This window comes from Oreochromis aureus, linkage group 8, assembly GCF_013358895.1.
Source record: "Oreochromis aureus strain Israel breed Guangdong linkage group 8, ZZ_aureus, whole genome shotgun sequence".
Lineage (NCBI taxonomy): Eukaryota > Metazoa > Chordata > Actinopteri > Cichliformes > Cichlidae > Oreochromis > Oreochromis aureus.
The window spans coordinates 4,814,725-4,839,058 of NC_052949.1; the positions used below are offsets into that span (position 1 = coordinate 4,814,725).

At 40.5% G+C, this 24,334-nt stretch overlaps 1 protein-coding gene across 7 annotated transcripts in view; it reads left to right on the top strand.

The window, feature by feature from the left end:
- Window positions 1-24,334, top strand: part of LOC116321243 (KAT8 regulatory NSL complex subunit 1) — a 41,983-nt gene that overhangs the window by 1,173 nt on the left and 16,476 nt on the right. For 3 of the 7 annotated variants that reach the window (XM_031741032.2, XM_031741036.2, XM_031741037.2), the window contains exons 1-2: window positions 4,546-5,201; window positions 9,018-10,485. In XM_031741032.2, the coding sequence (XP_031596892.1) occupies window positions 9,086-10,485 (1,400 nt within the window). In that variant the 5' untranslated portion in view covers window positions 4,546-5,201; window positions 9,018-9,085. The other 4 variants (XM_031741033.2, XM_039616248.1, XM_039616249.1 and 1 more) reach the window with 4 other exon arrangements.

The window sequence follows — 24,334 nt, forward strand, 5'->3', positions numbered from 1 at the left end:
GAATATCCCTTTTTTCCTTCTTTAATTTGCATTTTTTTTTTCCTCAGAAATTAGCCACACGTTTGTCGTGTAAATTAGCTGTTCTTTGTGTTAAATTGCCCCAAATTTTAAGGGTTGTTCTGTCCATTTTTTACTGGGCAATTTTCCAAAGTTCCACAGTTTTTTCCCCTGCAAGTTTGCCATTTTTTTCCTCAAAATTTTGCCCCATTTTTTTTCTCGTTAATTTACAACTTTTTTTAGTTAGTGTAATGTGCTGATATCGATTGATTTATGGAATTTTTTTTGCCAGTTCCAATTTTCTTTCTCTATAGCATCAGGATTGGCATCTAGCATAAGAACTGAAGTAAAATAAAAAGTAAAATCTGCCAAATCAACAACATGGCCCAACAAGGGCCTTGTGAATAAGGGAGCAGCTATAACTTGCAACATGTACAAACAAAAAATTCCACAAGAGTTAGAGGCTCGTACATCACCTAACCCTGTATCTTTTCCTACTACGCCGTCATAGTTAAATGTATTGTCTGAAATTTTTAAATACGATTCATGTGATCTTATTTTTTGTTTGTTTGTTTGTTTTGTTTCATTTTAGGTGTCATGTTTTCATGTGTGGAAACCGGAAAAATGATCCCTTGGATTAGTGAATGGAGTTCATCGACAATGGAGTTAAAGGTATAATTGTTATATGCATTTATCTTTATTTTAAAGCCAGGGGGTGCTGCAGCCACCCTATGGCTTTGGAGAAAAGATCACATCAGGGATATAAGTAGCCTGGATTTTGAGGACCCGAGTGAAGAGCATCTGATTAGGATACTCTGTGGACTTGTCCCTGTGGATGTATTTTGGTCAAGTGGGATGGATTACATATCCCTGGAAGTGTGGGAATCCCTTGAAGTCTGCAGGGATTGCCTAGGAGGAGCACAAGGAAGTTGAGACATCTTTGCATCAGCTGTAACCTGGAGCAGGACCAAATGGATGGATGGGTATTTGCCAGTTATGACAGTCACAGATCGGCCAGTTTGTTTTGTTTTAGTGATGTTTTTAGTTCACGTCCCATGAAGACCTGCGGAGGTCATTTTAGGTTAAGACAAAGCAACAACAAAAGGAAGAAGTAATATTAGGAGGTGAAAATCACACTTTTAAAAGTGGTAAATAAATAGGAAATGGCAATCACATTTCCAAGAAAAAAATGCAGAAATTCTCAGAAATGAAACTAGTGACGGGACCGGTTGACTGAAAAAGTTAGGTTTGTAAAAAGTGTAATATTCTTATAAAAACAACAAACATTTTTGAAAATGATATTCTTTATTATAAAAGAAAAGAAAATTCAGAAATGATCAGAGATTAAAGCCAATCTAAAATTACAGATTTTCCATCTAAATTTATCACTATAACCATTAAAATTCAGTTATATTTGTTAAAAATGTATTCTCTCTGCAACACTCCATTATTTCCTCCTTAATTTTCTGAACAATCGCTCTCTTCCTCCCTCTGATTTACACAGACACACAGATAATGAAGTGTTTGCAATGCATGTCCTTTCTGGTAGTCTGATCATGCTCAGAGACCAGCAAGACCTGTTAGAATAAGTGAGGTGCATTCATCTTATTACTTAACAAGCATCAGGAGATCAGAGTTACTGAAACAATCTAAAATCACATATTTTTCCATTTTCATTTATTAATGGGTTTAAATGGCAGTGAGACAAAAGAAGATATAATGTAACTTTGTAAACATCTCAGCTCAGTTTCCCAGACATCGATTGGAGCCGTTTCTAGACGAAAACACTTCTCAGTAGAGAACTACGTTGAATTTCTCTTTTAGTGTGGGAAAATGGCTGTCAGTGTGCAACGAGTCGTTTATAGGATTATCTTCTGGTGCACAGGATGTTATTAAAAGTTGTTTATTTAAATGTCAAAGAAGATAAACCAGACAAGCAAGAGACACTGGAGTAACAGCATGATCATCTAGTGTTGGGCGAGTAGATGCAGAAATGTAGCCTCCCTTAGCAAAAAACTAAACAAATAACAGTGTTGGAAAGAGAAATTTGAATTTGATATTACTTTTTTAAAAATTTCAACAAAACACAGGGCAGATTAATTTTTCAATTAAAGTTGTGCCTAATGTAACTTGAAGTCCATCCACATCAAGTGTAAAAGCAAGCTTTATTTATAAGGAGGAGGGCACAAAACAATGAAACCTGAAGAAAATTAGGTTAACATACTCACTGTGATAAATTATATCTCAATGTGTAGTCTAAATACAATTCACACATTTAAGCTTGAAGAAAAAATCAAAATGACGATAAAAAATGTAAACGTTTAGAAACGAGCTGTTCGGCGGCAAATATTAAGTGTTTATTTTTCGATTGATGTGGACCTCAGTCAGCATCGCTGCAAATAGTAGCCAGTAAGCTAGCCTTCAACCCAGCTGCTACTTCATCTCTTGAAAATAAAAATAAAAATGAAAAGGAATTATGCAATATGCAAAATTAGGTCAAGAAGAAGCAAATAAAATTTGTTAGATGAGATAAGATAAACCTTTCTTAGGAGGAAATTTGTTTACCTATTTGATCAGATATATACCTGTTTAAATCTTACCTGAAATTGTAAAAGCTTTTGAAAGCAGAAAGCAGCTGCCCGGGTTCAAGTCTGACCTGCCGACTCCTGTCTTTCTTCACTATTACTATCCATTTTTTTTAAAAAGGAAAAGCAAAATAATAACAATAAAATACAATACAAATATTATTATTTTAAAAAGAGGGGCTTGAGTATCACTAATTAAGGTAATGCAGAGGGGTTTTCCTAGTTCAAAAGGGGCCTCTGTTGGGTTTGACTACACCCATAAGCATGACTGATGTACATTTAGCTAAGGGGAAGTAGTCTCTGTTATGTTATATATGGCCATCTAAGAAACAAGCTTGAGTTCATTAAACCTCTTGCAAAAATCTTCTTTAAAAAAATAGAAGCTCTTTGGTGGGTGTCAGTATTTTTTCATTTTTAGGAAAATTCCTACTAAATGTGGGGCAGTCATGCTTGCATGTGAGGCTGCCCTCCAAAGGCCAATTTTGAAGCCTTAAAAAGAATTGATAGCATTTGAACTTAAAACGCTGCACGGAGACAAAACACTGATGAGATTGAGTTTAGCTTGTGCTTACATGTAAAAAACTGATTAAGATGATAACTGTGTTAGCCCCCCACCCCCCAACACACACACACACACACACACACACACCTTCCCAGCCACCACATCCCCCCTCATTAATGAGGTCAGGGATTTGTATTTTTCCTTTAATTTGTCACCCATCCATATGATGGTCTTTTCATTTAAAATCTGTCAGATGTGAAAAAAGTTTTGGTCTGATCCCCTCAGAATCAGTTTTCTGTAATAACAGAGACTTCCTGGGATCCAAGCCCTCCCAAATGCTTTATCTTTTATTAAAAACATTTAATAAAAAGTCACTATTTTTAAATCTATTAGGCAACATTTGGAGAAAAAAAAACAAAGAAACACAAGTAGGACACTTAGTATATTATAGCAACTCTTTTAGTCTTAAACATGCTCCTATATTTTTTTTCCTGCAGTTGTTTTGTTTTGCTGCTAATAAAATTTTATAGGAGTATAAATGCAACAAAGACCCGTTCTGAAGAAAATGCTGATTTGTAAGCCAGTGTTTTAACAGCCATAAAAATACAGAACTTTCTGGACATAAATTGCTTAAATTAGATGGTGAAAAATAAAATGTCTGCCACTAGAATGCAGTGATAATAAATCATAAATTATAATGCATAGTAATAACAATCTAATTTGTGCTGTAGATATCTTATAATAATAGGGTTAAAATACTCAAACTTTGTAGAAGCTTTATTTCTTGTTGACCTAACATGTTGCTAAGTATGACATACTCATTAACGTGAACATCAGTCAACTGAGTTTTAATTCATTTATGCCTGTTCGGACGTAGTTGGCGCTGTTTTTTGCACAATATGAAGGTTTACACGCGGCACTGTGGGGAAGATCTCCTTCATGCGGCCAGTAACACTTCACACTAAACATAAACATATTTAAGACTGTTGAGTTAAATTGATTCCCTTGTAGCTTTTGCTTCGTTTGTTCTTGGTTTGGAGGTAGTTGGCGCTGTGTTTGCGCACAGCGTGAGGCTTTTATTATTTTATTACACGCAGCACTGTGGACAAGAGCTCCTTCATGTGGCCGCTGGCTGCACCTCCTCATGAAGCTTGTTGTAGTGTAGTGCGGTGTGGTGTTTGTGGGCGATCCTGTTCCTGTTAAAAAGTGACAAGAGGCGCAGGCTCAGTTTGCACAAACTCTCCTGAAAAAATAGCTGCTTAGAGAAGGATATCCAGGCTGTAGTCCTCGTTCCTGTTAGTTATTGTTGATTTTCCGCGTAAATATTTGGCGCACAGGTGGTCTTTGAAGCATAAGGGACATTTTCTGCGCGTACGGTTGGAGTAGGAGCATAGCTATGGCGTGTCTAACCAGAAACGGCGGCGGCACCAGTACAGCAAGAAAATAAAAGTGTGTCCGCTGGTATCTTTTTGTAAGACAATGCCCTCCTGTGGGATCTTCTTTTGAGCTTTTATGTCGTTTCTTATCTGCCCTTTACTCTAGTGGTGACTATGAGAAACGTCTCCCGCCTACCAGCTCTCAGCACATACGCACACACTCACGCGCGCGCGCAGCACTTCTATGTTTGTCAGACTCAAATCCGAGGGAGAGGAGCTAGCCGCCATTTTCTAAGCGTCTCTCCCTAAAACGAGAGAAAACGGCTCGCGGCAAACTACCATCTGGATTACCTCTTCCTCACCGGGAATCGGACTTTTCGGTAAAGGATTGCCGTGAAATCGCCTACGTTTGAAGTAATTTGGAGTAGAAAGGACGGTTTCGCGGCCTTGCCCTTATATTCGGCGAGGCTAGCTGGCGAGCAAGGTGTAGCTCGTTGATTCGCCCATTGCTGTATCCGGAACGAACCCGAGCGGCTCTGCGCTGTGGACCCGGGCCCCTTTTCCTCCGCTCTCCGGTTGCATTTATTATTTTTTGGATATTAATTGATGGCTCAGTGATCGAGTCAACGCGCCACCTTTTGTGCGTGTCTGTGCGTGTTAGCACCCTTGGATTTTTTTTCCACCAGAAACTGCAGGGGATTGTTGCCGAAATTCCCTCGGATAGTGCAACCTCGTCACGTGGTAGGTTCCTCCTTTTTCTTTGTTAGCGAGCTAGCTAGACTTGGCTGGGTCTACCCCCAACTTCTCCGCTTTTGACACATTTGAGCCCCATTTGTTTGGCGAACTAAAGGAGGACTGCTGTACATTTAAATGTAAAAACAACAGGGCTGCCTCGCATTTGTTCTTGTAGGTCTAATTACAATGCAAACCATGTCTGCGTCCTGCATTTCGCTCCCAGCGCGTTTTAAATAAGTTGTGAGGATGGCCAGATGCTAACAAGAGGCCAGGATACATTCTCACGCCAATTCCCCGTTTCGTTATTTATACTCTCATAATACATGTCAGTGCTGGGCGTTTATGCGCCTCAAACTATCAGCCCGGGCGCACCGCAGGTTACGCAGGCTGGAAATGTTTACGTGCCTTACTGGGTTAGCTCAAAGTTTACGGCCGAGATATTGAAGAGAGAGCTTCAAAATAAAAGATCTAATGTGTCGCGGATGGGCAGCTCTTCGTTGCAGCTGGAGGGTAAGCTTGCGGAGAGGTTGTGTTTCTTGCATCAGCAGCGTTAATTTGCACGCAGTGTGTCTGAAGTGACAGGCTCCACGGAGGAGATATTTATCTGCCGAGTTTCCCTGCTGCGTGATCTGCTGCTCGCGTGTATGTTTTCTGAAGATATTTAGGCACGTCTCGATGTTACAATCACTCTGCTCTTGTGTTTGCTTCAAGGGTATGAATAGAGTATTATAGCCGTGTGCTCTCAAAACGCTTTTGTAAACACCAGGAAGACATTTTGGTGATTGCGTTATGCTTGGCTAAACGTTGGATGTGGACATTATTTTTGTCGCATCTCTACAGAGACTCACTAATGGTGCAGTCGGTTGGTAGGATTGGTTATTTAAATTACCTACTGTTCTGTGCTCAGTGTGTTGCATGAACTCGCTCAGTGTGTTTAAAGCGGAATGGGCGTTTTTTTTAAGGTGGATGAATTGCATTGCATAATCTGCTTCGGAAATACCAACATGGCGTAGTGCGCGCTGACTAGAAACTGCGGTGAAAATACTGAGAACCGCCTCCATTCATCTCGCCCTGCAGACGCTACAGCGTACATGCAGCTCGATTTTTATCTGCTGAATTGTGAGAAGGGAGGATTTTATCTAAAAGTTTAACATAGATACAAGCGATACTTGGTACTTTTGTCGTCCTTAAGGTTTTCTTTAAATTTAAATAATTTCCTGGCAGCTGTAATTGGGTAATTATTTAGGGAAAGGTAAAATAGGTTCAGCTGAAAATTAAACAAGAAATAGTCAGGATGACATCATGTGCTTTGGGCTAATGCTGGGACCTAAATCCACCTACTTACTGTAAGAAACCCTGCTGCATACTGACTTACCAGGGCACATGTAGGGCAGTGGGGTTTGGGGCAGTTTGCATTGGCTTTTCCTCGCTTCTCATAAAAAGATGTCTTCCAAAGCGTATTCTTTAAAGAGGAGCCTTGTTAAATTAAAGACAATGAAGGCTTGTTCACACAGGCATGGGTGGAGTGGGAATAATAATTTATTAGCCTGGGATTTAGCTCAGTTGTCTGTTTATTCCATCTGTGTCTTGAGCATCACCCGCCCCAAGGTCAGTGTGTGGATTTTAATTTATTTGTACTTACCGGATGTTGTGGGTCCCTCTGTTGACAAATTATTGGTGATTTCAGTGACAGCCAAAGAATGGTTCTGGACTGAACGATTGTATTTTAAGAGACTGAAAACACTTTTGCCTGGGATATTCCTACCCTTCAACTTTGCTCATGTTTTCATCTTTAGCAGTTCACAGGTCAGCAGCATGTCAAAGAGTGACCAGTTCAGCTGATTAGGTGTTTAACTTGATCATTCAGGCTTCAGCTTAGCTTTAGCATTCTGAGTCAATGTCACAGAGTTTTCATTAGTATTAGTGCATTTACATTGAACATATTTTAATAAAGGTTTAGGGTAAGAAACTTTCTTTTGGGGTGGTGGTTAGTAATTTTCCACTCACTGTACAGTCTTATAGAACCTGTACAGCAAGTATTTTGTTTTTAGTTTTGTTGTGTACAGGCACAGTCTGCATTCATGTTTTTCCCATCATGATAAACAATTATTATGGAGAATAATTTTTTTTAAGTATATGGACAAAATATGGATTTTTCCTGGCTAACAGAGGGACTGGGTTAGGGGGTGGGGATATTACCAACACCAGCAAGATTAGTCAGTGTACAGTAAACACAAGGAGTTCCTGCTTTTTCCTGTTGCCTTGTTTGACAAAAAAACACAAATTCTCCCAGTATTTCTAGCCATCTTGTGAAGATGGCTAGTACATATTAGGCTAGTACATATTAGGGGTGGTTGATGTAACCGCAGCTTTAAATCCTGATAATCTTGAAAATACTGAATTCTTCATGTTTGATTCTTGGGGCCTGTGGGTTACAAGTGAACCAAGGACATGGGCCATCCTTCTTTTCTAATGAGCTAATGTCATGGATGAGAAATTGCTAATTTGAAGTGTGAATCTATTGAAAAAGGGTGCTGATGGCAGCGTTAGTGTAGTAGTGACACAGCATTATATCCAGTGACACAGCAAAAGAGAAATGTGGTCTTGTTGGCTTTTCCCCCTGGAAATCTTAACTATAAAATAGTTGTTTAACAATAGCTAAATCAATGCAACCTTGTAACGGTTCAATAGCTGCACAATATTATCACATAATAAATCTGAAAAATATTTAATACATGGGATGTTGTAACTTTGGTTGAGCTTTTTAATCAGTTGCTCAAAGTCCTCCTTCACTACCGTGTGACCGGTTCAGTAATTTCCATCCACCCTTGTTTACATTTGTGAGCTACTAGTATCCATTCCTCCATAGCCTTATTTGTTTTTGTTTTTAAAGTTTATTTATTTTAATAATATTTTTTTCTCTGAAGTGGTGAAACATGTTTGTTTCCACCTTTAGAGTAGAACAATTTTCTTGTACTTTTTTGTAAGTTACCGCACCTTAGTGGAGATTGTTGAAATATTTCCTTTTAGGCACCAAATCTTCATCGCTCTCAGACATGCCTGGGCTTGTTGCACATAAAAGCATATTGTTTTACAGTAATGATATTGTGATGATATTATGTCACCATAAAAATTTATACTAGTATGATGATACTATAGATCTATGATGTATCATGGCTGATGTATGACACAGTTGAGTAATTTTGTAATTAAAAAAGAAATACAAAATTCTTAGTATTTAAAATATTAATGTTCATCTTTTTCTCCTCCTTCTTCTATTATTACTACTGTTTTTATTATATTGTTTTTCTTGCAATAATAATATTATTGTATTTATAAAACAAAAACAATAGAAGAAGAAGCGTGGGCAACAAAAATTTCACTGTGCAAGAAGTGCTTTGAATAAAGCATATTTTTGTGTACTTAGTTGCTGAACACAGTCACAGAAACTAAAATACTGCATTTTTTGTATCTAATATGGTTTCTCATATTTCAAGAACAGGTCTTATGGTTCCCTCTTTCTCACTTTCCACCTGAGAAATTTTGAATGAATGAATAGAAGTGACACTTATGGAGCTGCTGGTTTCAGTTTTAAATGAGCATAGGTGGTATCTGTATGTTCGTTTAATTTGTGATGAGGAACATCCCTGTATACAGTTATTAATGTTACTTCTTAAGCACTGATGGATGTATACCACACAACTCCCTCATGTGAGATAGGATCAGAATTTGATGATGGGTGGTTTTTGTTAATACGATGACTCTTAATTTTATTTCTTCTTCTTCTTTTTTGTTTGTTTGTTTGTTTGTTTGTCTCTGCAGGCTGTCCTCAGGTGGGGCAGTAAGCGGGTGGAGTGGAGCAGGCCGCGGTGCCCGTCCCTCTGCACTGTATGGCTGCGATGGCGCCCGCTCTCACCGACGCCCCAGCCGAAGCTCACCACATCCGCTTCAAACTGGCTGCCCCATCCTCGAGTCTCTCACCAGCCAGTGCAGAGAACAACGGTAACGCCAGCAACATCCTCATCCACAGCAGCGGCCCTGCCAAGTGCAAGGCCACCTCCGAAGAGTGTCCCCTCGACTTTTGTGGCGGAGGCGGCAACCAGGAACAGCAGCAGCCACAGGCCCAATCTGACTCTGTGTCCCAGGCATCTGCCCTGGGCAAACTCCAGCCACTTGTGGCTTCTTATCTTTACTCGGATGTGACACCTGTTCCTTCAACTAAGGAGTCAATTAAGCTGCAAGGAGTCCTCATTAAACAGTCTGTGCTGAAAAGCCACAGAATACTGCCCAACTCCCTGCTCAACGGCAACGCAGACTTCCTCAGGAAGAGGCAGGCGATTGAACTGTCGAGTGGCCAGCTCAAAAGTCTCATGAGTGGTGGCACCAACGGAAGCGGCCAGCCCATGGCACCTGTCAACGGCCTGGCTAAGAAGCTGGCCACCATGTCCACCTCTGGTTGTGTGGTCGCGGTGAATGGTGACAAGCCTCCCGCCGCTACAGACTCTCAGCCCCAGAACCTGCCCTTTGACTCTGAGACTTTGACGGCGACCTTAACAGGGCACATCCCAGTGAAAGGAGCTCTCAAACGGAGGCATTCCTCCGGGGTTTCTCAAAACACAGATGGACAAAACCTCGAACCGCCAGTGCTTCAGTCAGCCGCACTTTCTCCCTTTACCAGCGACAACCCTAACCCAGCTGAACAGGCGAATTTAGAGGACGCAGATCCAGATACCCCTACGAGTCAGCCACAGGGTTCTGATGGAGAGAGGCCAGGCAGCAGTCAGCAGGGCTCACCGCCATGCACACCTGTGCCTCCCATACCCTGCAGTTCTTCCTCAGATAGCCTCGATGCTCATGTAAGAGAACGCACACATATTAATAGCAGCCGCCAGGCTGAGCTCGAGAGCCGACTGCGGCGCCTCCACAAACGTCTTCAGGTGGTTCAGGCAAAGCAGGTTGAGCGGCACATTCAGCAGCAGCTTGGTGGCTTCTTGGACACGGCCTTGAATCGGCTACTAGGCAGCAACAGGAAATCAGAGACTGCAGTCCCCACAGCTTCATGGAGGACCGGACGCCACTCGTCAAACAACCGGGACGGTCTGAGTCGTTTCCTGAAAGGTGGCTCGATGCCCTTGGAGCTGGAGAGGTTGTATTTGAGTGGCTCAGCCAACCTTCATTCAGCAGAAAGCGCCTTTGACTCTGACGTAACAGAGAGTAGCTCCGGAGGGGACTCTGACCTGGAGGAGGAAGAACTGTCCCGAGTGGACATTGAGCAGCGGCATGTCAAAATGTAAGTCACCCTCTGAGACGTCAGGCTGTCAGGGAGTTTGTACACAAGTACACAGCTGGTTAGAGCCTTCAAAGACTCGAGGTAAAAAACACTGAGAGAAGTCTTATGTTGGAAAAAGATTTTATACTGAAGCTCCACAGCGGTGGTTCATTTAAAATGTGGCTGCACTGTTTGGTAAAGCCACAGTACTCTTAACATTTCATGGTGCTGGGAGTTGATCAGTCCCTATATTTCCAAGGAAAGTTTTTGCTGCAGTTTTTTCTGTTATGCCATTCCAGGTGCTAGTAACAATCGTAACCACATAGCCTGCCTCAGTAGTGGTTGGGTCAAACTCCAGGAAGGGGTAAGAGGTACAATTCACCCAGAGAGAGAGCATGTGTAGTTGTGTGGGTGCTATCCTGTGGAGAACAAACTGGCTCGAATGGACTTGTTGCCTCCTGAGAGGACCTGAGCTGAAATTGAGCGTTGTATTTATCTGCAGAGCAAAAAAGTGCGCACCCACAGAGCACCTCAATGTTTTGGTGTAAAACTGAAACCTAGTAGGAACGTAGAACTGCAGAGGTGGTGTGGTGGTGGTTTTGCAGAAGGTGGGAGTTTTATATTTTAACACGCTGCCTGTTGTGACATCAGGTTTCCCTCAGCTGGGAGGGGGTCATGTAAATGTATTCCATGGGAAGTTCACATCAGAGGACGTCTTTCTGTGTCATTAGATTTGGGAGAAATCGGGGGTGGTAGAGCAGGTGGTGTTAGCAGCATTAATGGAGTTACTGGCCTGTTTAGGATTGGGTAGATTATTAACAAAGCAGTTAAGATCACTGATTTTTATTATCCTTTCCAGTGTTGACTTTAGACCTTTGACCTAAATAACTCCATAACCTAACAAGAAGCTTGTATCCTTTGCATACATGACTGTAGACTGCATTTTTGGAGCAAATGTTTTTGAATGTTTTCTCTGGAGATCATTGGGGGCGAGAATATGTTGATTAAATCGTAAATATACTTTTATACCATTTTCTGTCTTGCTCATCCACAAAAAGAAGCAAATCAGTCAAGAAAACTAAATAAATATGATATAATAATGGATTGTATTTATATAGCGCTTTTCAATGCAAAGTAAATAAAACATAAGTTAAAGGGGAAAATAAATGTAAATAAAATAACTGATTCAACTATCGATAGAATAACTAAAATGTAGATATAATACAATAGAATGCCAGAAAAAATAAATAAAATGCCTGTATAAAGTAGTAGTACTAGTAGTAGTCATTTAGATAATATGGGTGAATATGGCAGTTCAGAGTTGCATGTTTGTAATGAAAGTGAAAGCTGTCATGTCTGCAGGGGGTTCCCAAAGTTATGTCCTTAAAATACTACGACAAGGTTTTTGTTTTGTTTTTTCAGTCTCCTTTTTTAGTAGTGGATAAGGTTTGTCAGGATGTCATCAGGGTCATGGTGATAGAAATGGGAAGTGGTGACATTTTAGACGGCTGTATTATTTGTGAACTCATAGCTGATAGTTGCATATTGTCAGTGAAAATGCCAGGCAAAAGGAACTGTGTGGAAATGTTGCTTTAAACAGAGCCCGTCAAGACGAATTGGTGGCTTAACTTAACCCTTTCTGTTAGCTCTAACGCGCCACATTATCATGTAGGCATCTCTTTTATTTCCCAAAGTAATGATGATCAAAAGCACTTTTCACCAAGCACCTGAAGTACTTCAAGGTATTATTTGGGTTTAAGTGTTGGGCTCTGTTAGCTCTTTAGACATGATGTAAATGACTCATACTGAGCTCATTATATTCAGTGATTTCTTTCTCTAAAGGGGACCAATCATCATCTAGTAATCAGCTGAAATTCCCAACAGTGGCTTCATCTTTTCTTCATCTGCTTCACTTAATCTTCTGTTATAGCCAACATGATACGTCTTGTTGCTGCTTTACCATGAAAGCTTTCCAGCCATCAGGCATCACAAGGCTTTTATTGTGAAGCAGCAACGGCTTCTTGGAGCCTTAGTCACTCTTAACAAGCACTAGCTCTTTGGTGAATTCAAGCAGGTCTCTGTAAATACATGTACAGTTTTTCCAGTCCCCCCAAATTCTGCTAAACGCTGGATTTTAACCTGGATGTTAAATGACACATCAGAACTTGTGAATGTATGACCGTTTCTAAATGTTGTTTTGCTCAGAGAAGATCACTAATCAATCATTGGCTAACAATGTTGACCTTACTGGAGCAAACTTAGGGCCTACAGGTCTGTACAGGAGATGTGTTAAGCAAACAAGTGTCGTTTTTCACTCATGTATGTGACCTTAACCTGAGAGCAACTAGTTAAGCTTTGTGTTTGAGGGCAGCAGAGTGCTCTTAATGTGAATTACTTGAAATTTTGTAAAGTTTCAACTTAACAAAGAATTGGTTTTGGCTTGGATTATGGCTGCTTGATTATAGATAAACATGATTATTATTTATGTATTATATATAAATCATTATTATGTAACACAGACTGTGGAAATATAAATAGATTAATTGAACTCAGGAAATGTTAACACCTGTGGTTCCCATTTGGTGTGCTCTAGGCAAGTATGCGTGCTACAGGATCTTTTGACAAGCGTATGTTGCTGTGATATACAACAATTAAGTATTAATTAATTTGTTGCATCAGTACATGAAAGCTACCTGTTCTTCTACGACTTTAGTGAGACAAGTGATATCAACAGGGCTCAGCTGACGTGTGGCATCTGTTGGGAGGTGTTGGTTAATGCCAGCATGATGTCAAGCTAGCTGACGAGGCATTTGGAAACAAAATATCTGCCAGTTAAAGAGTTCTGAATTTGAACCAGAACGCGCAAGACTGTTGGGTTGGGTTAAAGTATCAGAAGCAGAGATGGAGTTGAGGTACAGGTTGGGCTGTCAGAAGCTGCGTTACAATATCAAAAAAGAATGAACAGCAGATAAGAGTACAGGTGTGCCTTGAAACTTTGGTTTTGCCGTTTGTACATGCACAAACCAGTGGACTACATGACTAAGGGTTGCTGCTCTCACTATTTAAAATGCTATTTGGTTAAACTATTTGTGTTTTCATTGATAGTAGTTAGCTGCTGCCCTGACAGAAAGAAGTGCCTCTCTTTACTTGAAGGCAGATGATGAGTGGCTGTAACTTTACAGTAAGCAGGCGTTTAAATATTGTTATATATTTGTAGTCAGCACTCCACATAATAATAGGTTAACACTAAATATTAGTGTTTTATTAATGTCCAACACCAGTTAGCTGCTGGCTCTAAGGTGCTATGCAGCCACCCACCATTAGCCAGACAGACAGACAACCAAAGTAAGAGGAATTATCACCCCCACAAAGTAGTGTGGGTCTGCAGTAGTTTTGTGTAAAATGTGAGAGTAGACTGATATCACTTAACTGGAGCAATGTTTAAGCTCAGTGGGGACTCTTAACATGCTTATGCTCACCTACCAAAGACAAATTTTGATCTTGGAAAAGCCCCGAAATATTCAGCTGGTAATTTGAAGACATTACACACGACCAGTTTTAAATTTTCAAAGCAGAGGAAAATTCTGTATTTTTTGTTTATCGTGATACCTGCTAAGAAAATAGGCAATACAAAACTTTAATTTCTCTGGCTCAAAATTGGCCTCTGGAGGGCGACTACAGGTGTACGCAATGTAATTGATTTGCAGTAAGTCAGTGTTTTCCTAAGTCATCTGTGCATTTTCGAAAGGAGCCAGTTGAGGTGGTTCGGGCATCTGACAAGGATGCCCCCTGGGCGCCTCCTGGGTGAGGTGTTCCGGGCATGTCCCACCGGGAGGAGGCCCCGGGGCAGACCCAGGACGCGCTGGAGAGATTATATCTCTCGGCTGGCCTGGGAACGCCTTGGTGTTCCCCCGGATGAGCTGGAGGAGGTGGCTGGGGAGAGGGAGGTCTGGGCTTCTCTGCTTAGGCTGCTGCCCCCGCGACCCGACTTCGGATAAAGCGGATGAGGATGGATGGATGGATGGATCTGTGCATTTTCCTGTTTTGTTTTGGCCACGTTTTATCATGAGTAAAATAAAACCACATAAATTCAACTTTTTTTCTTTCTTTTTTTTTAAATAACATGCCTGGTGATTTTCCTTGGGATAAGAGGTCAAAACCTCTTCTCTAAGTCTTCTGTAATCCAGGAAGAACACAGACATTGTGTATCTGTTCATTCAGTATATTTAAAAAATAAAAAAAAGCCCCCAAAACTGGTTCCTAGCTCCCAGCCCTGCGGCTCTGAAACCTTAGCTCCCTTTGTGAACATGTTCGTCTTCCTGGAAATAAGGTGTATGTGTGTGTATGTACATATAACCATGAAGCCACATTTTCACAACTGGCACTTTGTCTCAGTTACCAATTACTGGCTTACAGCTTGGTACCACTCAACACTACACTCACAATGTAATGTTGTCTTCTTCAGGCCAGCAGCACCTCAATTATTTAATGTCAGCCGAGTTGACAGCGTTGTGTAAAATAACCTATTTGGATGTATTGCATTACTTACAGCTAATCCCGTCATCCCTTTCTTTACTGTAGACGTGGTTTCTCGTATCTCAGAGGATTGGGGGGCCAGCCAACTGGCCAGCATCTGGTGCAGGGCTGTGAATGTGATGTCTGTCCGTGCCGCTTTCCTTTATAAACTATCTGCAGAATCACTTGGATGCATTAGGTTAGGCCTGTTACGCTGCATTGAGAAATGAGTGGGCACATTTTTTTTTTTTCTTCTCGTTTCTGAGGCAACAATAAACGCTCATCAGGAAATCTCAGATGTTACATAATGCCTCGTAGACAGAACAATGAAAACGTCTGCGTATTTGCACTCAGGTTTGGGGGCTTTGCATGTTTCAGTTGATCAAACTGTGCTTCAGTGATGGAGTACATGTTGCTCATGATGCTAATGCACCGGGACGGTTAAAATTACTGCCCACCTTGCTTCTGCTCATGAATCAGGGTACCTAGTTTGGCCGAGACCACAGCGTGCCTTTCATGCTTATGGCTCAGCATTACTCTGCAGTCTTAGCTGCTCAGCTACGTTTTCCCCATCCTCATTCCTCCATGTCTGTGTATTTACGGATGTACGCGAGCCCCTGTATACGTTCCTGTCCTGCTCTGACACATCTGGATGCGTTTAGCTCGAGCCGAGTTCCTGAACACGAACCCACAGTCGTTACATAACCCTCCTCTTTTATGTAATGACTTGCTGCTGCTGCAGCTCTCCAGCTGAATTTGCCCTCTCTAGTTTCTCCTGCCCCACACCCTGCCTCAGCCTGCTTTGTTCAGTTTGCTTCCTATGAAAAGATGAGCCTGACCAGCTGCTGGCTCACCCCTGGCACATCAGTTATATCTGAAGAAAATAATGTCAATGTTAGGACAATTTTCAGCACTTTTTATTATTTAATGGATTTGAAAACCCTTCACTCTGGAGGACAAAGAAATAAAATGACAGCTGCTCGCTTTGATTTCTCTGTGTTCTTGTTACATAGTATGAATGATGGCTTGGTGGTTGTGAAGCAGAATTGGAAAAATGGATATAGCGATTCAGAGGTCACGTTTCAAAGTATCAATATGAGTATGGTAGAGAGTGGAAGTTATGGGAGTTTTAGTTATATAGTTTGGTTGGTTGGATACATTTTCCTTCATAGTTTGCATACTTACACAAATACTAGAAGTCTTGAAAATGCTAAGCAGTGAAAAGTTGGATTTTATGATTTAAAAAAACAAAAAAAAAATCACCTTCCCTTTAATGCCAGAGAGAGTTGAAAAGATTGAGTAGCATTTAAATAGCCTTAAATCTTTCCTGCTTTGAGCTGTAGGATGCCTGAACTGGTCTGTTTGAGGTTAGATGATAGCTAACCTAAACTGCATTTGACACAGGGCCGGTACTGCAGCTTGTCTTTAACCACCTTGTATAGTCCTGCAGAGATGTTTTGGAGGGTCCAACCTAGAGCTAGGCGATATATCGATTTTTTTAAAAATATCGATATATTTTTATACGAGATATAAGATGTGACAATATCCTTTATATCGATATAGTCTATGTTACGTTATAATTATAGTTGCGGAGCCACAAGTTTGCCTCTCTTTCATCCACTTTTGTCTTTACGCAACGTTACTCGACCTCGCCTCTCCTTCACTGAACACAACTCCCCCTTCTCCCCCATCGCTTCACCTGCAGGCAGCGAACAGATGGACACGGCAAATCTCCGTTAATGAGTTACTGCGCATCGCCCTGTGCGTGGGGCTGGACGGCGTCAACGTGTTAACGAGCTAACCACGCTAACGAGCTAGCCACGCTAATGCCACGCACGGCCTGAAATCCTTTCATTTTCTCAAAAGTTGACTTGCACGCCTTTTGTATGAATTCTGGTTGTGCTTGATGACCGCGAACCGATTTTATGTGATACACAGCGCTCAGCAATCTGTCAAAAAATGTTTTAGTTCGACTTTGGTAAGCTACGGAGCTGCACCGCTTGATGGATTGTCGGAGCATTACGGGTACTGAGGAGCCTCGCGGAGTAATACGTACTGTGCTTCAACGTAATATTACCGTATTGTGTGTGTATAAGGACCATAAATGGCACCTGTTCAGAGACATGGTTACGAAGCGATTTCAAACTCCAGGCTGTCAGTCACGCAGTAGAAGTTGGGAACAGAGCAGCTGTGAAATCTGTCTGTTATTATGTTCAGCGTCTTTTAGTTTACATTTTGACTGCACAATTGTGAGCTCTTTGTTATGCACAAAACAACATAGTTTTCTTTTATTTATAGAGCATCATTATTTAATAAATGCTCATAATTTATTTTTGAGTAGTTTTTTTCATGTACATCTATGCTGTATGTTAATAAAAGTGCCTGTGTGACATCTGGGACACAGCTTTGACTAAGAACTCTCTTTTTGTTCTTACTTTGTGGCTTTAAAAAAATATCGAGATATATATCTTATATCGCCATCCAGCTAAAAAATATCGAGATTTGAATTTTGGGTCATATCGCCCAGCTCTAGTCCAACCTAAACCTGAGGTTTGAAGTACAAATCAGGTTTAATGCGGCCTTAATGTCTTTGTAGTAGTTACCTGTCATGACAAAACTAAAGACTCTAGTCAGAGATGATGCGCATTGCGATGGTGGTTAAGAGCTTTCGGTGTTAACTTGGGGTTACTGCTTCAGGCTCTAAGGTGCACGGTGTGTTTGATGTGTCGTTTCGCTTCTGTTTCGCACAAAATAAATAATTTGACTTCTATCTACATCAGTTATGATCAGAGGAACGTGTGATAATGATCTAGAAAGGATATAAACAGAGAAATGTACCCGTGAAGTATTTCTGCAGGAAAGTATTTATTTTGTGCTTTCACAAATTAAATATTAATTTACTTTGCCTCTCAGCGATGCAGTTTATTTGTAATGTGTGCATTAGAGCTCTGAAACTTTAAACCTGTGTCATTGAAATCGTTCCTGTGTTCAGTACTGACTCTGTCCTCTGTGACTAATGACAGATGTTGAAATCACTTACATTTGTGGATGGGTCAAAGTGAAAGAAATTTGACGGATTTAATCATCTTGGTGATAAATACTTATTGATTTTATAATCCCTCTTGTGTCAGCTACAGTTCTTGCAGTGTAAAACACACTTGGCAACAGATGAGGCCCAGCGTGAAAACATATTCATGCAAATTCTTATGACAGTGCAAGTCGTACTTTTACTACACAGCTTCCTTCTGCATTGCTAGTCAGTTTGCATATATAAAATGTAATTCTTCAGAAACTAGAGCACACTCAGGCTGAGAGTTTTTGGTGTTAAGCTCAACTTTGCTCTACTTGAACATAGCTCGCTAAAGTTCTAGTAATTTCACTTACCCACACAGACCCCGTGGTGAAAACGGCTCATTTGGCAGAGTGGGGTTGCTTTCTTTTTGCCTAAAAACAAAACCATGATTCTGGCAAAAAACTAAAAATTAGATGATTTTCAAAAGTCTGTGTATTTTTCTGTCATTTTAGATTTTGGAAGTGTTTTATTTTTTTCATAAGTTAACTAGTGAATTATATTTAAAGTTTAAGATAATCCTCTTAATTAAAAACACTTATTTTTAAAGTTATAATAAATTCAAATGTTTGCAGTTAATGAGTACTTGCTTTTAATCAGTGGTGCCAAACAATTTAACTGCAGTGAAGTTAATAATTTGATTTTTAAAAATAGGTTAGGTTAGCGATTTTAGCCTTAAAAGTATTTTTACCTCTACATAGATTCTTTCACTCATAAAGAAGTAACTATTCACATGTAATTTTTTTTTGTGTTTAGCTACAAAAAAATTACATGTGAAGTTTTCGTAACCTTTCAGCCTGATCTTTAGACTCAAGGAATGAGAGAAATGTTTGAAATTGAACTTTCCTGTCATGCCTTCAGTTGCCTGGCTTTTTTACATTTTTTTAGTTTTTACGGAAGTCAATTGAGGCTGATCTTTGAGTTGGGCTTATGGACCTGGTAATTATTTTCCATAATGTACTTATTTAAAGATAGGGAAACATTTGCAGAGGTATTTTTTGGGGGGGGGTTGAGGTTAAATAATAGTGATCAAAGTATAACAGCGGGAACAGCAGTACATTTAATGAATTTTCAGACTTTGCATATTCACCCACTGGGTCAGATTTGACACTTCTGACCTGAACTGGAAGAAGTCTTCCAGTCATGCCTTCAGTTGCCTGGCTGGAAGAAGTCTTCCAGTTCAGCCCTAACTTGTCCACTCTCTTTATTGCCAGCCGGAGTAAAATATGAAAATTCAGGTTAAATGACTGCTCTTTGGAGTTGTGGCACATCTGTTGAGTATCAAATGTTTGCATTTGCTGCAGACTGCTTCAGAGGAAGGTGGAGGTAAAACGCAAGCCATTGCTGCAAGTTTGAATGGGTGTGGGACCACATTTTTAAACTGTCTCTCTCCTGGAAGATATTGATAGTGCTGCATTTAGCTGTTCACATGAAAGAGAGAGAAAAGTACAATGACCCAGCTCCTCTCTGACCTCCACACACAGCTTGCCAATCAGGCTGCGAGCTGGGAGCAGATGTCACATCATAAGTTTACGGAAAGTTACAGATTATGGGAGGCGCCCTGTCAAAGGTGTGTGTGGCACTGATGCTGTTAAATAATATGGCAATATGCAGTTTGGACCTGGATCATAAATATGGTTTAAGAGGAGGGAGAAAGTTCAGGTTAAACCTACACTTTTAAACTAGAACTCACTGTATTTGTGAAAGCAGCTGATCACAGGTGACGTGGGTGGACATGACTTTTATTTACATGGACAATAGTTCTGTCTGTGCTTTGGCTGTGCAGTTAATTAAATTTTATATTAAACAAGATAATTTAGATTAAAGAATCTGCCTTTTTCTTTACTAAATTTTTTTTTTACAAAATTACACTCAGCCAGGCTTGTGGCAGTTTTACCTCAGTTCATGTTTATTTATTTATTTATTTATTTATTTATTTAATTCAATTATATTTAAAGGGCATGGAAATCCACTTAATTCTTTTAAGTTGAAGCTCCTGTTTTTCTGTATGTAATCATATTAATCGTGGCGTAATCACAAAGCCCTAGTCTGTGTTAACGTCGGTCCTATACTAATTTTAAGCATTGTTGTGTAAGAGTGATACAGTGAAACAAACCTAACAATGCGTACTGCAGTTGTATAACTGTCGAGTTTCACTGGTCCCCACAAAAAACAAATATACACACACATTCACATTTTCTAATAACTTTTCAAGGAAGTAAATGCATTTCTAGTTTTGAAACCTCTCTAATTGTGTTCACTTCAGCATGCTTCAGGTATCACTGCATCAGAAAGTGGGATGACTGCTGTCATTTTTCAGCTTAGTATTTAAATCAGCTAAATACAGACAGCTTTTATTTTTAAATGCTTGTGTAACTTTTAAAAAATAGTGGTGCTAAAAAGAAGCACAAGGAAGGACACTTTTCATCGCCTTTTACACATTTGATCAGATTCTTCTCGAGGTATAGCATGAGTGACAGCAGCTTCATCTTCACTGCTATTCTGTTTAACCTTTTTGATGAAAAATGAGGCTATTTGGGATGAATCTTATAAAACATTGGCTCTCAAAGCTTGTAAAAACAGCCCCTTTATTTCAGTACCCCCTCATACTGCTTTTAATTTGCTGTTATGCTTCACAGGTGTATTCATGGCTGTGGTTGGTGGAAGCACATTTTTACTGTCCTTTGTGGCACCTTTTTTTTCCCCTGTTGGTTTAAAAAGAGAATTAATCAGTGAGCTTCATTTCTAAAAAAATGTCCAGCAGACCAGTGTGATACAGCCAAGCCCCTGTCATACAGCAGACATGCCTGTATACACTGTAATCAACATGTGCTTTTAATGACGAAATGATAAACCAAAACATGGTGGCTCAGATTACAGCTTATTAGAATTGCCAACTGTTATACAAGCACATGCAGTTGATTCACCAAGTTCTGTTTCTATTTGAAAAGGAAGTGAACAGTCTCTGTGGAGCTAGTGGGTCAGAAAGATGATTAAAGTTGATTTTTAAACCTTTGGCTTCAGGTGTCTGCTATTCTAATCCACCACCAGTGTTTCAGTATTCCTCATTCTGTGGGGTTATGACCTGCCAGTATTGACAGAATGAGGGGTTTGTTTTTTTTTCCCAAGTCACAATTACAAAAACAATCAGATGAACTTTGATTACCATCTAACTGAATAAACTAACAAAGTTAATGTGTATTGAACTAAACCCACCACAGACTGGTGGGGAGTTTCTTGAGGGGCAAAAGTAAAGGACAAAAACAGAACGCACTTTTATCCTGATGATCATGTTTTAAATGATTATGAAATTAGATTAACTGCAGAGCCCTATTCTGAGGAGGACACTGGGAATCATTACTTATATGTAAGACAATATTGAGTTCAACTTAAAGATTGCTTTACTTACTCTGCGCATAAAATGTAATTCCTTATATTGGCATATTATTGCAGTAATAGCTTCCCAGCATTTGCTGCACCAAATTGTCTTTCTAGCTTCTGCCTGGTGTACAAGACTGAAAGTAAACAAGTGAGATGGAGACAAAAATGTCTCGCTCATAGTGTGAGATTTTCAGCAAAGAATTTGCTTCATTCTGCATCGCAAAAACCCTTCACTATTGTACAGGGAAAATGAGCAAATTCACAGCACTTCATTGCAATATGTTGCATTCACTAGATTTCAGCAATCACTTGTACTCTTCCTCATCTGGTGGCTTTTGAGTGGTAGACTGTGTGACGCAGGACAAAAGTTTAATTCATGTTCGGTGAGAACACATCATTAGCTTCGGGTTACTTCATTTGTACCTCTGGGTAGATTTGCTCTGTAGCAAGTGAGTCATCTGTGTGCACACACACACACAGCAGATAAGCGTAATGCAATATAATCAAGACATAAATTGGTAACTAGGTAAGCTACATTTTTTCCCCTCTCCCATTTGTTGGCATCCTCTATGCAATGCTTGTGCTAGCTGCTCTTACCTTAAACATATTAGCCAATAGGTCAGTATGTTGAGTTCACGAATATCTGATCAGGATACTAACATCTGACTAAGATATCAGGTTGATTTATCCTTACTAGCAGGTGAGAAATGCCTACGCACTGCTCATCTTTTTGTTACCAAACTACTGCACACCAAATCTGAATATTAGATCAGTGCATCCTCAGTAGCCTTTTTGAGTAAAGATTGGACCATTGTCTGGTCCACATGTCGGGTTGTTGTACCCCTGATTAACATCTATAGGAAAACTGGTTGTTTTCACATGAGGCAGGATCATCTGTCCAGCGGATGGGATATCAGGACCTGCTGGTTTTTGATGGAGAGAGCTTAGCAGCGTTACTGAGCGGTAATGGTGGTTTTTAAGGGGTCACTATGTTATAGACAACATATGTGCTGCATCCAGAGAAGCACCACAATGGAGAATCCGCTGACAGCCAGAAAACGTCTGCCGAAGCGACTACTGCTGGCACTTTGTGTGTGTGTGGGAGTTGAGGGGGGAGGAAAATTTGTCCTGATTAGAGAGGAGGGGAGGAGCTCCTCGTTGGGAGAAAGAATGAGGTAGTAGTGGGTTCTTTCTAACTGACCCCTCCTCTTTCTCAACCTCCTCAGTCACCCTGGTGATTGAGGTCATTGGACTTGTAATGATCGCTCTGTTTGTGCTTTAGTAAACTGCAGCTGAAGCTCTTCCTCCATCTCTTCTGTTGTCTGATTTTTAGATTGTTCTGCACTTTCAGAGTGGATTATTTTAACTTAGCTGGCATATTGTCTGTCAGTCCTGATGAGGTGTCCTAAGGACTGAAGCTCCACTTCATTCCCGTTCAGCCTTTCCTTATCATATCTGTGATGTTTTGCTTCTGCTTTTGAGGGGCTGACGTATCCTCACTCGCCTTGGTGATTTGGCTGTCTTTATGTGATCTGATCTTTGTACAATAACCATATTTAATGAACAAATAGCAAATTTTAGTTTCATGCTATCAATATTTTCAAAGTTACAGACACTAGAAGTATAAAGGGTTGGATAAGTCACCCATCATTATTATTAGTAGTAGTATTATTAATATTATTTTTTTATCTAACAGCGCTTGTCCCCTCTTGAATTCCTGAGTACAGAAAATATCTGCAGGAAATGTTATTTTATTAGGGCTGTTTAAAAACTTGTATGTGAAAGGCCTCTATTTTACCTACATTCGGATACCAGGCTCATCTACTAGGTGTGATTTCCTCTGTTCAGCGCTGAACAAAAACAAGATTTTGACTTCAGATTGTCACAGTTGGAGAATGTGTAAAATTTATTTGGTTGCAGTTTCTGACAGATTTTTATGTTGTGTAATAGTTGCTGAACGTTCACGTGGCTCAGAAATACTGGAGGAAATGACATGGCAAAGTTCGACACACCCCTCTTTACCTTAAGAGCATGTAACTTGATGTTTGTGCTATGTAAAGTAAGAGAGACAAATTATTTTAATGATTATAAGAGGGCCAATCGTACTTGCATGCAAGACTCTCTCTCCACAATTTCAGTCAGTACCTTTACTGCAGTCAGACATCAAGTAGGCTGAATTTGGACCCTTTGGTGAGCTGGCTTTAGGTCCTGGGTCTCATGTTTGATACCTCTAATTCACAGGGACTAAATGGAACTGATCCTAATGGGTGTGTTTGGGTGCATTACAGCTGTGTGTGTGTGTGTGTGTGTGTGTGTGTGTGGAACAGCAACAGGAAGTAGTGCCAGCAGGAAACACTGCAGCTGTATTTGCAGCATTGTCCTCCATACTATGTCGTACTGAACGGGGACATAAGACTAGCAGATGTGTCAAGGAAGAAATTGAAATGTCTCTGATTGCACTGATCGGCTCCGAGGTGGACGTCATCCGCCAGAGGAGCTGTTTCCGCTCAGCACCTCAGTAAGGCAGGATTCTTGGTTGGATTATTGGTTATTCCAGTGTCTGCACCCAGCCCCACCCCCCTCCTGCACCCTGTGCCATGTGGATTTGCTTTTAAGGCCTGTCTGATCCTCTCCAGACTGCCAGAGCGACCCTTCCCATCTCCCTTGTCTTTCTCTCCCATCTACCTCTGCCCTGGTGGAAGCTCTGGAAATTGAAAACAGGTTAGGGGTGTGTGGGGAAGAGAGGAGAAAGAGGGAGTGCAAGGTCTATCTTTGTCTGCTATCTGAGTCATTACTTTCATTGTTCATCCACAGCCTCTGCGGCCCTGTCTTTGGAAGAAATGGTGCCCTCTGTGGTTGCTTCCGCAGTGTGCAGGAGCAGACATTTTCCTCTCATGTCTGCCT